Genomic DNA, 14061 nt, shown 5'->3' on the forward strand with positions numbered 1-14061 from the left:
GCAGAGGGCAGGGACCGCAGGCGTGTCTGAGGTGGGGCTCCCAAGAAGCAGGACCAAGGCTGGGGCTCCAGGTCACTGGCCTGGTCTTTGGGAAATGGGGGCAATGCTGGAGGTGCAGGCACAGCAATGGTGCAGGTGGTGATGTTGGCCTCAGGTGTGAGGTGCCGGGGAGACCCCGCTGTGATGCTGGGGTTCAGGACCTCTCCAGAAACGGCTGGACCGCAGCATGTGGACAGTGTCCGGGTCTGGGGCAATGAGGGTGAGCCTGGGGAGCGCTGCGGGGATGCCCTGTGTGAAGGCGGATAGGCTCAGTGGCCTGGAGGTGTCTGTGGAGGAAGCAGGCGCGGGAGGAGAGGCAGGGGTGAGGCGGGGAGAGTGGAGCAGGAACAGGGACTCTGTAGCCTGAGAACTGGCCAGCCCTGGGGACCCGGGGGCCAGGGAAGACTGAGGAGTGGGGCATGGCCTGTGCCTTCTCCCCACCCTCATGCCCAGCCTCCAGTGCCTGCCCTCCACAGCCCATGGGGGTGGCTCCTGGCCTGCAGACCGGGCTTCCTGCAGCCCCAGCCCCTTTATGGAGGCTCTTTGTGCTGTGGTCTTGGCTCTGGGCAAAGGGCAAGGTCTGCTTCTGGCCCTTGAGGAAGCACCTGCTCTGGCTTTCTAGGGCCTTCCGTTCCTGGCTGGGGCAGGGAAGGTGCCCTTCATGCCCTGCTGGCCCTCCCCCACAGTGGAGAGCCAGCCAGGCTGCAGGCATTGTCTGGCCTGCAGAGGACCCAGTTCAGCTCTTGTAGACCAGTGTGTCCTATCGGGCCCCTGGGCAGGGTAGGAGCTGACCTTGGCAGAGCTCTTTGAGCCTTCTAGAAAGATCTCTGACCTGTCATCCCTGGTTTTTCCTGGCAATCCATGTGGAGTTTGGGTCGGGGCAGCTGTGGTGGGTCCTGAGCCTGCAAACCATGCTGCTGGCTGTGGTCATGCCCAGGCTGGGCTCCTTCTGCAGCATCCCACAGCCCAGTTCCGGGAGCCTGCCCTTGCCCCTCTCTCCACCACAAGCACATGTCGGGGAAAGGACATGGGTGTCACAGGTGGGTGCCCCAGTGAGTGCCGGGCATGGTGTCTGGATCGGTGTAATGGGGTGTCCAGAATGGGGCTATCTGCTCAGTCTTCCAGGCTCTGCCCATAGCTGCAGCCTCCAGGGGCCCTACCCCTTCCAGAATGGAGACTGAGAAGGTGTCTCCTGGCTCGGCTGCTACGAGCAAGACTCTAGTGGAGCTGAAGGCTGAACCCCTGGGATGGGAGGGGAGGGCACCCTGTCACTCAGCTCCCCTGTTAGTCATGGCATGTCCATGCAAGTGCTTCTGAAAACAGCCAGTGAGCTAGGAGTGGCTAGATGGGGCCTTGAGGTCCTTCCAGGCCTTGGTGGGCTAATCACACTCTAGGGTCGCATTCCCCCAGGATCGGACACTGTGGTAGACCAGATGGCCAGAATGCAAGTAGTTGAAAACATTCCTAATGTGCACAGGGAGAGGCTTTGTGTCTGAGATTTGCCTTGATGGCAGAGGCCGTCAGGGAACTGACTCCTGAGCACTTTCCCCCAGAAGGAAGGTCTTTATGCATGAGAAACATGACAGGAAAGTCCTTCTTGCTTCACTTCTTAGGCCAGAAGCAACACAAGAGCAAATGGCTGCTGCTGCTGCTGCTAAACCAACAGTTGTGAGAAGCCACCAAAGGGAATAGAAAGGAACGAGAAACTGAATTTCCCTCCTCAAATAACCTATGATGAGCAAAAAAAAAAAAAAAGAGTAAAAACCAGAAAGAAGGCAAGAACTTACAAACAAACAAACAAACAAACAAACAAAATGGGTGGAAACACAAAATGCTACGGTCAAAGAAAGAGTGAGGATCCAGCAGCTGCTGGCACGCTCCCCACTTCATCCCTATAGCCCACAAGATGCAGTGGGGAGTTAACAAAGCCCAGAGAAGGCCCATATGTTCCTCCCGTTCCTGAGGGAAGGGGTGGGCCAGGGGGTCCGCGTGCCACAGGACAGAGCACGTTCAGTGCACGGGACAAAGGATCCACAGCATCAGTCTTCTCAGTGAGTGAGGAGTCAGGACAGGAGTCTGCCCAGCTGCCGAGGCTATGGGGTGGTGGTCGGGAGCCCTGTGGATGTCTGGCTGCTCCTTCGTGGTGGGAGAGGGGCTGCTGCCGACACTGGCTCCTGAAGCAGGAGGGACGGCCAGGAGCAAATGCACTCTCATTGCCAGTCTGGCTTTTTGTTCAAGAAAGGAAGCCCCAGCTTCTTCTGAATCTCCTTGTCCAGACCACATCCTTGTGTCCATCGGGGGCCTCCATCATGGTCTTGTCCCCCGGACCTAGGAGTGTTGGTTCTCTTTTCGCTGGGGTCCAAGAGCCCATACTGCTGGATGGACACCTCATTTCAACCTGCTCTCTGGCTGGCATGGGAGCTGCCACAAGGACGGGGAGGGCGGCCACAACGGGTTGTTAGTGATGGAAGCAGTAGCTCCAGGGCTCGGGTACTCAGGGCAGTACCCTTCCCCCTGGAGTGGGACAAGCCTGTCCCTCTGGTCAGTCCCTGCAATGACCTGGACATTCACAGAACCTCAGAAATCATGACATCTCCTTCTCCCCTTCTTTTCCTGAAGGCTGGGCTGAAGCAAATCAGGCCAAGCTCAATCCTCAGCCAACGGCACTGAGGGGTGTCTGCAGCGCGATGTCCCCCTTGCCGTTCCCTCGCCATTGCTGGCATGCTCTCGCGGGGGGGGGGGGGTTCCAGCTGTATGCACTTTTGAGGCAGTGTTTCAAGCTTTTCTCTTGTGGGCTGTCCTGACTTGGCCTCAGAGGCTCTCACCCCTTCGCCACTGTCCCCACAGACTCCTGTCATCAAAGGCTCCCAGCGAGGAGTGAGTGAATGGGAAGAGCCAAGTAGCCTCGGAATTCTTGGGGCGCTCCCAATGGCCATTGGTCAAGGCTTGGCACCTAAACTGTATTAGAGAAAGTGGATGCTCTTTGGATAAAGGGTCTGGGTGGACAGAACCAGGAATCACGGCTCCCTCAGTTACCAGAGCATGAAGACAATGAGGGGCCACCACCACAGCCACTGACCCACCAGAGTTGGCTCCTGTGTGGTGAGTTGCTTTCCTGTTGGTGGCTCCCTAAGGCCCCTGCAGTGGGTAGACCAGCTGGTTTTCTCGGAGTAGGGAAGAGGCAAGAGTGTGCAGAGGTGCAGCTACATCCTGCTCCACATTTACCATAATTTTCCTTGGAAAGACTCTTGAACGCTCTGAGGCTTAAGATCCCTCATATGCAGAAACACGGGTAATAGCATCTTGCTTACGGGAGTCTTGTGGGATTAAGAGGTAGTGATGCATAAGAGGCCCTTGGTGACAGGAACTCACAGAGAGAAGATCTAAGGAGAGTCATAAGCTATGACATGGAGGCTGAAATATTTGCCTCCATAAAATTTAAAAGTCGTTTTATTTTACTTTATTTCATCACGATGAGTGCATTCCTATCTCACCTGCCCCCTCCCCTGCCCTTCTGTAACCATCACTTTGCTCTTTATGGTTAAGAGTGTTTTTTTTTTTTTTACTTTTAGGGAGAGAGGTTAGGGGGAGAGGCAGAAGTGGGGGGAGAGAGAGTGAGAGAGAGAGAGAGTGAGAGAGAGAGGGAATCCCAAGCAGGCTCCATGCTGTGCATGGATGTGGGGCTTGATCCCAGGACACTGGGATCTTGACCTGAGTCAAAATCAAGAGTCGGATGCTCAAGTGACAGGGCCACCAAAGGGCCCTAAGAGTCTGTTTTTTGGCTTGTCTCTTTTTCTTTGTTCCTATGTTTTGTTTCTTAAATTCATATATGAGTGAAATCATATGATATTTGTCTTTCTTTGATTGACTTATTTAGCTTAGTATAATTCATTCTAGCTCCATCCACATCCTTGCAAATGGCAAGGCTCCATTCTTTTTCATCACTGAGTAGTATCCATTGTATACATATACCACATCTTTATCTGTTCATCAGTCGGTGGACATTTGAGCTCTTTCCATAATTTGGTTATTGTTGATAGTGCTGCTATAAACATTGGGGTGCATGTGCCCCTTTAAATTAGTATTTTTGTATCCTGTGGGTAAATACCCAGTAGTGCAATTCCTGGATCATAGGGTAGTTCTATTTTTAACGTTTTGAGGAATGTCCATACTGTTCTCCAGAGTGGCTGCACCGGTTTGCATTCCCACTAACAGTGGAAGAAGGTTCCTGTTTCTCCACATCCTCGAAAACACTTGCTGTTTCCTGAGTTGTTAATTTTAGCCATTCTGACAGGTGTGAGGTGAGGTGGTGCCTCATCGTGGTTTTAATTTGTATTTCCATGATGACGACTGATGTTGAGCATCTTTTCATGTGTCTGTTGGCTACCTGTAGGTCTTCTTTGGAGAAATGTCTGTTCATGTGTTCTCCCCATTTTTATATTGGATTATTTGTTTTTATTGGGTGTTGAGGTTAAGTTCTTTATAGATTTTTGATACTAACCCTTTATGAGATATGTCATTTTCAAATATCTTCTCCCATTCTGTCAGTTGTCTTTTAGTTTTGTTGATCATTTCCTTCACTGTGAAGAAGCTTTTTATCTTGATGAGGTCCCAAGAGTTCATTTTTGCTTTTGTTTCCCTTGCCTCTGGAGACATGTCTAGTAAGAAGTCACTGTGATCAAGGTCAAAGATGTTGCTGCCTGTTTTCTCTTGTAGGATTTTGATGTTTTTCTGTATTACATTTAAGTCTTTCATCCATTTTGAGTTTATTTTTGTGTATGCTGTAAGAAAGTGGTCCAGTTTCAATCTTCTGCGTGTTGCTGTCCAGTATTCCCAACACCATTTGTTGAAGGGACTGTCTTTTTCCTATTGGATATTCTTTCTTGCTTTGTTGAAGATTTGTTGACCATCTAGCTGTGGATCCATTTCTGGGCTTTGTATTCTGTTCCATTGACCTAACTGTCTGTTTTTGTGCCAGCACCACACCATCTTGATGCTTACAGCTTTGTAATGCAGCTTGAAGTTTGGAATCGTAGTGTTTCCAGCTTGTCTTTTCTTTTTCAAGATTGCTGTGAATATTTGCCATCTTTTGTTGTTCCATACATATTTTAGAATTATTTGTTCTAGCTCTGTGAAGAATGCTGATGCTTTCTTTTAATATAATTTATTGTCAAATTGGTTTCCATACAACACCCAGTGCTCATCCCAACAAGTGCCCCCCTTCAATGCCTATCACTCACTTTACCCTCTCCCCCACCCCACATTCACCCTCAGTCTGTTCTCAGCATTTAAAACTCTCTTATGATTTTCCTCCCAATCTCTCTGTAACTTTCTTTTCCCCTTCCCCTCCCCCATGGTCTTCTGTTAAGTTTCTCAAGATTCACATATGAGTGAAAACATATGGTATCTGTCTTTCTCTGCCTGACTTATTTCACTTAGCATAACACTCTCCAGTTCCATCCACGGTGATGCAAATGGCCATATTTCATTCTTTCTCATTGCCAACTACTATTCCATTGTATATATAAACCACATCTTATTTATCTATTTGCCAATTGATGGACATTTAGGCTTTTTCCATAATTTGGCTATTGTTGAAAGTGCTGCTATAAACATTGGGGTACATGTGCACCTATGCATCAGCACTCCTGTATCCCTTGGGTAAATTCCTAGCAGTGCTATTGCTGGGTCATAGGGTAATTCTATTTTTAATTTTTTGAGGAACCTCCACACTGTTTCCCAGAGAAGCTGCACCAGTTTGCTTTCCCACCAACAGTGCAAGATGGTTCCCATTTCTCCACATCCTCGCCAGCATCTATAGTCTCCTGATTTGTTTATTTTAGCCACTCTGACCGGTGTGAGGTGGTATCTCAGTGTGGTTTTGATTTGTATTTCCCTGATGAGGAGTGATGTTCAACATCTTTTCATGTGTCTGTTGGCCATCTGGAAGTCTTCTCTGGAGAAGTGTCTATTCATATCTTCTGCCCATTTCTTCACTGGATTATTTGCTTTTCGGGTGTGGAGTTTGGTGAGTTCTTTATAAATTTTGGATACTAACCTTTTATCCTATATGTCATTTGCAAGTATCTTTTCCCATTCCATTGGTTGCCTTTTAGTTTTGTTGATTGTTTCCTTTGCAGCACAAACGCTTTTTTATCTTGATGAGATCTCAATAGTTCATTTTTGCTTTTAATTTCCTTGCTTTTGGAATAAGAAATTGCTATGGCTGAGGTCAAAGAGGTTTTTTCCTGCTTTCTCCCCTAGGGTTTTGATGGTTTCCTGACTCACATTCAGGTCCTTCATTCATTTTGAGTTTACTTTTGTATGTGGTGTAAGAAAGTGGTCTAGTTTCATTCTTTTGCATGTTGCTCTCCAGTTCTCCCAGCACCATTTGTTAAAGAGACTGTCTTTTTTCCATTGGATATTCTTTCCTGCTTTGTCAAAGATTAGTTGGCCATACATTTGTGGGCCCAATTCTGGAGTCTCTATTCTATTCCATTGGTCTCTATTCTATTCCATGTTTCTATTTTTGTGCCAATAACATACTGTCTTGATGATTACAGCTTTGTAATAGAGGCTAAAGTCTGGGATTGTGATGCATCCTGCTTTGGTTTTCTTCTTCAATATTACTTTGGTTATTTGGGGTCTTTTGTGGTTCCATACAAATTTTAGGATTGTTTGTTCTAGTTTTGAGAAGAATGCTGGTGCAATTTTGATTGGGATGCATTGAATGTGTAGATTGCTTTGGATAGTATTGACATTTTAACATGTTCTTTCGATCCATGAGCATGGAAAGTCTTTCCATTTCTTTGTGTTATCTTTAATTTCTTTCATCAGTGTTTTATAGTTTTCTGCCTACAGATCTTTTAACTCTTTGGTTAGGTTTGTTCCTAGGTATCTTATTGTTTTTGGTGCAATTGTAAATGGTATTGATTCCTTAATTTTTCTTTCTGTTGTTTCATTATTGCTGTATAGAAATGCAACAGATTTTTGTATGTTGATTTTATATTCTGCAACTTTGCTGAATTCATGTATTAATTCTAGCAATTTTTTGGTGGAGTCTTTTGGGTTTTCTACATAGAGCATCATATTGTCTGCAAATCATGAAAGTTTGGCTTCTTCCTTGCCAATTTGAATGCCCTTTATTTCTTTTAGTTGTCTGATTGCTGAGGGTAAAGATTCCCACACTATGTTAAATAGTAATGATGAGAGTGGGCATTTCTGTATTGTTCCTGGCCATAGAGGAAAAGCTCTGTTTTTCCTGATTGAGGATGACATTAGCTGTAGAATTTTCATATATGGCCTTTATGATGTTGAGGTATGTTCCCTCGGTCCCTACTTTGTTGAGGGTTTTTATCAAGAATGGATGCTGTACTTTGTCAAATGCTTTTTCTGCATCTGTTGAGAGGACCATATGGTTCTTATCCTTTCTCTTATTAATATGATGTATCACGTTGATTGATTTGTGAATATTAAACCACCATTGCATTCTGGGAATAAATCCCACTTAAACATGGTGCATGATTTTTTAAACATACTGTTGGATTTGGTTTGCTAGTATTTTGTGAGGATTTTTGCATCCATGTTCACTAGAGATGTTGGCCTGTGGTTCTCTTTTTTGGTGGTGTCTTTATTTCATTTTATTATTAGGGTAATGCTGACATCATAGAATGAATTTGGAAGTTTTTCTTTCTCTTGAATTTTATGGAACAGTTTGAGAGGAATGGGTATTAACTCCTCTTTAAATGTCTGGTAGAATTGGAGACTGAAATCTCGTCACAAGAAAATGGCTGCCTTGGCTCAAATGTTTCTGCCTTTCCTTTTCTGTGTGATGCTCATGAGCTGTTTGTTTTGTTTGTCATCTTGTCCACAAGTGCTTCCCCTCAGTGGACACAGTAAGACCACTCACACTTGCTGAGAGGACAGGCATGTTAGTCTCCATCCTATCCTAGCTGTTCATGTCATGATTCCTGCTTTTCAATTCCCAAAAGAAGTTTTCCATTTCAAGCTGCCCTTCTCTGCTCTTTGAGTATGCAGTGGTTGCTCTGTTGTGACAACGTCTCGCAATGTGTGGCCTCCGCTCTGCGAGGTGTGAAAGTCCTGGCTCCTTGTCATGCCCACTTCCTTCCCGCCTCTGGTCACAGGGTCCTCCTCGGACCTCTGCTCTCTTACTAAACAGTGTACCTGGCTCTGCCTCCACCCCTCCCACCTGGGTCCACCTCATTGACGTCCTTGGGCACCTAGCTTTCCGCCTGCAGCAGCGGCTGTCACCTGCCCTGACCTGGCACTTTTGCTGGTGGGGAAATTTCTGCTTTGTCGGGACAGAACCCATCTCCTCTCTGTTCAGTCTCCCCAGCCACTTGGGTCTCAGCCTCATGTTTTAACCACATTAGTATTTTCCACGGGTTTTGTGGCCCCAGCTTCTCCGTGCATCTATTGGTGGCTGATGTCTTTTCACGAGCAATTTTGCCATGTGGGGGTTACAGAAACCTATTCACTGGATTCTTGAATGTTCAAACTGTTTTTCAGTAGTGTTACTTTTTCTTGTTGTTGATAAGGCACTTTATTTCTAAAACTGAGACATAATTGACATATAACATGTAAGTTTAAGGTATCCGCGTATGATTGTTATGGCAGAGCTAACACCCCATGGGGGTCACATAATTATCATTTCTTTTTTGTGTTGGGAATAATTAGGATGTGGTCTCTCAGCAAGTTGGAAGTTTACGATACAGTATCGCTGACTGCACTCCCTAGGCTGTGCATCGGACCTCCAGAACTGGTTCATCTGCTAGTTGTAAGTTTACACCCCAAACCACGTCTCCCCTACTCCCCCACCTCCAGCCCTTGGTTGCCATCTTTTGACCCTCTGTTTCGAGGAGTTCGGCTTTTTAAGTTTCTGTACATAAGTGAGATCACACAGCGTCTTTCTGTGGCTCGTGTCACTCTGCATAATGCCCTTGAGGCCCACCCGTGTGGGCCGACAGCAGGATTCCCTTTGTGTGGCTGAGTGACACAGTCCACTGTGTGGACACCATGTCTTCTCTATGTGTCCGCCCGAGGTGGACACTTAGCTTGCTGCCACGTCTTCAGTGGCCTCATTTTGGAAGGACAGACAGGCTCCCGCCTTCCCCTGTGACCTGTCGTGCTGCTCATGGCTGCCTGGCGCTGATCGTGGGGTCAGAAATGGAGGAGCCTGTGTCTCCCCTTTCTGAGGAGTTCGTCTTTTTGAATCCTGCCCAAGTCGATTCTTTCCAACGCTAACGAAAGAAGAGGAGGGAAGATGTATTTTAAAATGGAATTCATACGCTCCATCCTGGCACAGGCACAATCTGCGGCCGACAGGGAGCCTCGCGCGCCTGAGACGAGGGACCCATCGTGCAGGCCTTCGTCCCCGAGGCCGGGCCGTGCGTGTGTCTGACGGCCGTCCCGGGCGTTGTGTTTTCCGTCACAAGTCCCGCTGCTCCGTTCATTACTCTCCACTGGTGACGGATGATCGCGTGGACGTGTCCTTCTGTGGCCCGGTTTCCCTGGGGACTCCTCCTCCGGTGCCGGTGCGGCTCGCTGCTGTTCTCCCAGTTCACACTCGCTCTCGTCGTCTCCCGAAGTGCCCCCCTGGACGCGCTCTTTTTGTAGCGTCTCGTCGGAGGGAGGACGGGGCGGACGCCGGGGCGGGGCAGCCTCGGGAGCTCCGCGGCCCGGGGACGGGGGACGGGGACGGGGTGGGCGGGCGGCTGGGGTGACCCGCGCTGGGCACCGAGGGGCCCTGCGGACCGCGGTCCCCGCCCCCCGCGGGTCGTGGCACACGAGGCGCTGGGACCAGGGAGAGGTGTTCGTGGGCAGAACGCCGGGCCTTCTCGGCTGTCCTGTGGCCTCCGTCACGTGGGCTCTGCAGGTGTCAGCGGCTCGTGGCTCCTCCCTGCGTCCTGTGCATTCGCGTTACCTCAGTCTCCCTAGGGTCACCAAAAATGGACGTTCTCCTCGCCACGATTCTACATGTGTGTCTCCGCCGATTCTGGGAAGCTGAGGGGCAAGTGCTGTGTGTGGGGGGGAGGGGGGAGGAGGGAGGGGGGAGGGGGGAGGGGGGTCCCGGAAGGAGGAAGCCACAGGCGGTGGGAACTGCGAGCCTCTACCACGCCCAGGAGCTCCTGGGACTCAAGCTGCTTCCCCTCCTTCTCCACTCCGCCCTGCGTCCCCAGAGGGGACCTGTATCCAGTACCGGCTCTCCGGCCTCGGGTCCAACCAGCTCCGGGCCCCACCCCCGCCCTGGCAGGTGCAGCCCCCCCCCCCCCCCCCCCCCCCCCCGAACATCCCCAGGGGACCTGCTGCTCCCCCAGCTCCCCGCCTGCCCGCCCACTGGTGGCCTGGCCGCATTCGTGCCTCTCTCCAGCCTTTACTGCTGCCTTTGGGGTTGGCTAATTAAACAATATTTTCAGTATTTCATTTATGCTCCTCTGTTGGCATCACAGCTCCTTCTGCCTGACAGTTAGTGACGACTGTACGCTCGTTGTACCGTGTTCATGGCTCCCGCACATGCACACGCCCCGCCCCCCCCCGGCAGGCTCTTTTACTTAAAATGGGTATGTCTTTTGCATGAAACCTTCCAACTATCTATTGGTTGGATAAAGTTGGTCTTTATTCAAATAAATAATTTTATTTCCAACAGTCTGTATTATCTATATTGAATGTTGGTTGTATATGTGTGTACATTCATATGAAGATTTTCATTATTCAGCTTGTATAACATAGACTCGAAAACATTATACTTTTTATAATTAAATATTAGTGTCTTACATATGGATTTACTCTGTAAGGAAGAATTGAAGGGGTTAGTCCTCCAAGTTCACGCACATGGAAAATATATTTGAATGCCCGTGTTTTGGGTCATAAAATTCTTGAGTCATATTTTCTCTCCAACAGAGTTTTATGGGCATAAATAAGCTTTCATTTTCTTTTGAGAAATCAGGTCAGATTCATTCTCCTCTTGTCAATGATCTGATCTCCGTTTGCTTATTTTGAAGTTGTCAATTGCAAAATGAACAAATCTTTTAGAATTTCTAATGTTTACTCTTGAGACAGAGAGAGACAGAGCATGAGCAGGGGAGGGGCAGAGAGAGAGGGAGACACAGAATCCAAAGCAGGCTCCAGGCTCCGAGCTGTCAGCACAGAGTCTGACGCGGGGCTCAAACTCATGAACCTCAAGATCATGACCTGAGCCAAAGTTGGACACTTAACTACCTGAGCCACCCAGGCGCCCCTCCTGCCTTTTAGAATTTCTAAAAGAAAGAAGAGTTTTACCAGAGCGCAAGTGAAGCCGCTGCTGAGACCCACACTTGCTCCGGAAGCAACCTTTAGTGTGGGGGATTCTCACATGAAGAGCTACAGATCTTCATGAACGAAGAACATTCCAGAAAGTCACCGACTCATGTCCTGTTTCCAGTACATGCAAGGCTGCAGTCTCCAACCTTATGGGAACGTGGGGAGGTCTTACTCTTATCTTTCTGTTTGCAATGTTTCCTGCAGGTTATTTGCCGCTGAAGTAGATGTATGGCATGTACTCAGGGCAGAGAAGGAGCCCCTGCTGGGAAGTCTGGTCGTGTCGTTCTGGCCTTGGTCAAAGTAGAGCCTTCCTGGGCACTCAGGAAGTGCCTTAAAGCTGAATATCTCCTGTATTTTATTAAGCCCAGTAACTGTATTGACTGCTCTGGGTTGTTTTTTTCCTGAGAAGTTTAAGAATGTTCTGGAACACTGTTCGAACACTGTTTCGAATCGTGTTGGTTGGTTTAAGATTCCCTATCGTCTTTCTGCCGGGACTGGTGGGACTGCAGTGAGGGGCAGCCCCCAGGACCCCCAGGTGTGAGCATGTGTGAGGTGTGGTGACGGGCTTCCACAGGTCTCTGGCGTTGGGGGTGTGTGACCTCTGAGGTTTCCATGCAGACGACCCGCAGGGTGACACTGACTCCAGGGAGGAGGCTTCTGGGTGGAGGGACCCCCCCCCCCACAACAAGGCCCCCCTCAGAGCCAGTGTGGGCCTCGTGAGTGACTGGGGTTTTCTCTGAGAAGGGGAGGGCTCTGGGAGGGTTTCCAGCAGGTGCATGGGGTGGGGGAGGGTCCAGAGAAGGTCTTGGAAGGCCCGCTGTTGCCACCTAGGGCGGTGGGGTGCACCGGGAGGCGTGGGGTGCACAGGCGGGCCATGGGCCCCAAGCAGGCCATGCACAGTGGGCTGTGTGGTGTCCTCTGAGTGTGTAGGGCTTCACAGTGGAGCCTACAGGGTTTGGGGTGGATTAGACATGGGGAGTGAGACAGAGCAGCCGTGAGTGTGGGCGGCCACGGAGACGGAGCAGGGGGTGTGCGGGGGTGGGGCAGGAACCCGCAAGCTCCAGGGAGCTGCCGGTGCCCAGGTGGCATGTGGGCATCTGGTCCATCCAGGGCCAGGACCATCAGTGTGTAAATGGTGTTTGAGCCGGAGGACCGGAGGACGTGGAGGGATGCATGCAGGAGGACTAGGACCCTCGTCCCGGGTCCTCGGTTAGGAGTTGGGGGGAGGGCGGGAGCAGCGAACGGACACCGGCCAGGGAGGACAGGCCAGACTGCAGACACCTCAGAGGCCAGGAACGTGCCTGAATGTGCGGGAGGAAGGCGGGGGTCACTTGTCTGCAGCTCACGGACTTGGGCATCCCGGAACCATTAACCAAACCCAACTTACCTGGGACCCGACTTTGATTTCTCTGACTTAAATGGTCTCCGTGCTTTCAAACCATTTCTTCTTCTTCTTTTTTTTTTGAGTCTTTTAAAGCATTTTTATTTAAATCTGTAAATGTGCACAGAGGACACAGGATGTCCCCAGGCCTCTGGCTCTGCACAGGAGTATGCTGGAACAAGGAAACAGAGTGAGAACATCCTACTGCATTGTGGGACAGAGACATATCCTCATTATAGCTATTAAATGTAGGTAACATCTGTCTAATTAGCCCTATTGTAGGGGTGTCTGGGTGACTCAGTCTGTTAAGTGTCTGACTTTGGCTCAGGTCATGATCTCACGGTTCTTAGGTTTGACAGCTCGGAGCCTGGAGCCTGCTCCGGAGTCTGTGTCTCCCTCTCTCTCTGCCCCTCCCCTGCTCACACTCTGTCTCTTTCTCAAAAAGAAATAAAAAAAATTAAAAAATGAATTAGCCCTACTGTAGTTGCATTCTCCTTTTACAAAATCTTGCATTTATGCATCTAACCTACAAAATGTGAAAAACGCTCTAGAGAGTTGAAGAAAGGAGTTGGAATGAATCACCATCAGAAGACAGGAGATATATTTTAAAAATAGAGTTAGGTGTTTCCACGCATACCACGTAAAGGTCCTGCTACCGGTCAGTCCTAACTGCAAATAGTCCTGTTTGATTAAGTAACAAGATTCATGCAACAGAAAAGAAAGTAGCACCATATAACCTGTAAGTTCAAATAAACATCCGTTCTTGTTTTTGTGTGATGGTGACAGGTGTGTGTGCACCTATGTGCTACCTGTCCCAACATGGTGCCGTCTTTTGTTTGGTGTGACTGTGTCCTTGTTGGCTGCCTGTGAAGGCGGCCTCTTTGGGGACCCACACACATGCAGGCAGGTGGGGGGGGCAGGCTTTTCTCTTATTCTGATCAAATTAGGAGAGGACCTCAGCTGGGCAAGCAGGTAGGGAGGGAGCCTCAGACTGGGGAGACTGGATGGGACCCACAGCATAATCCCAGTGGGGGTGGTGGCTGGGAAGCTCCTCCATGGGGATCAGTCAGGACGCGTAAAATAGAAACCCCACTGCACCAGCTTAATCCTCCTGTGTGAGAACAGAGGAATCTGTCAACACCACCGGGGGCCAAGTTTCCATCTATATTTTTGGCCCACTATCTTTAGTAGGTGGGCAAAGGGGCTGCTCACCTCTGGGCCTTGCATCTATATCCCAGGATAGGCAGGCAGCAAACAGCAAAGTATACTCTGGAAGCCTCCTTCTTCCCAAGTACATCTCACTGGCCTCTGTGGGTCCTGTG

General features: G+C 49.4%; 1 protein-coding gene across 1 annotated transcript in view; it reads right to left on the reverse strand.

Annotated features, from left to right (window-relative positions):
• The window catches only part of LOC122222684, a 171637-nt gene that overhangs the window by 154338 nt on the left and 3238 nt on the right, over positions 1 to 14061 (reverse strand). The window contains exons 4-6 of the mRNA XM_042943232.1: positions 10173 to 10226; positions 9348 to 9852; positions 55 to 214 (exon numbers count right to left, since the gene is read on the reverse strand). Of these exons, the coding sequence (XP_042799166.1) occupies positions 55 to 214; positions 9348 to 9852; positions 10173 to 10226 (719 nt within the window). The remainder of the gene's footprint in view (positions 1 to 54; positions 215 to 9347; positions 9853 to 10172; positions 10227 to 14061) is intronic.

The sequence above is a fragment of the Panthera leo genome, chromosome B3 (assembly GCF_018350215.1).
Source record: "Panthera leo isolate Ple1 chromosome B3, P.leo_Ple1_pat1.1, whole genome shotgun sequence".
Taxonomy (NCBI): Eukaryota; Metazoa; Chordata; class Mammalia; order Carnivora; family Felidae; genus Panthera; species Panthera leo.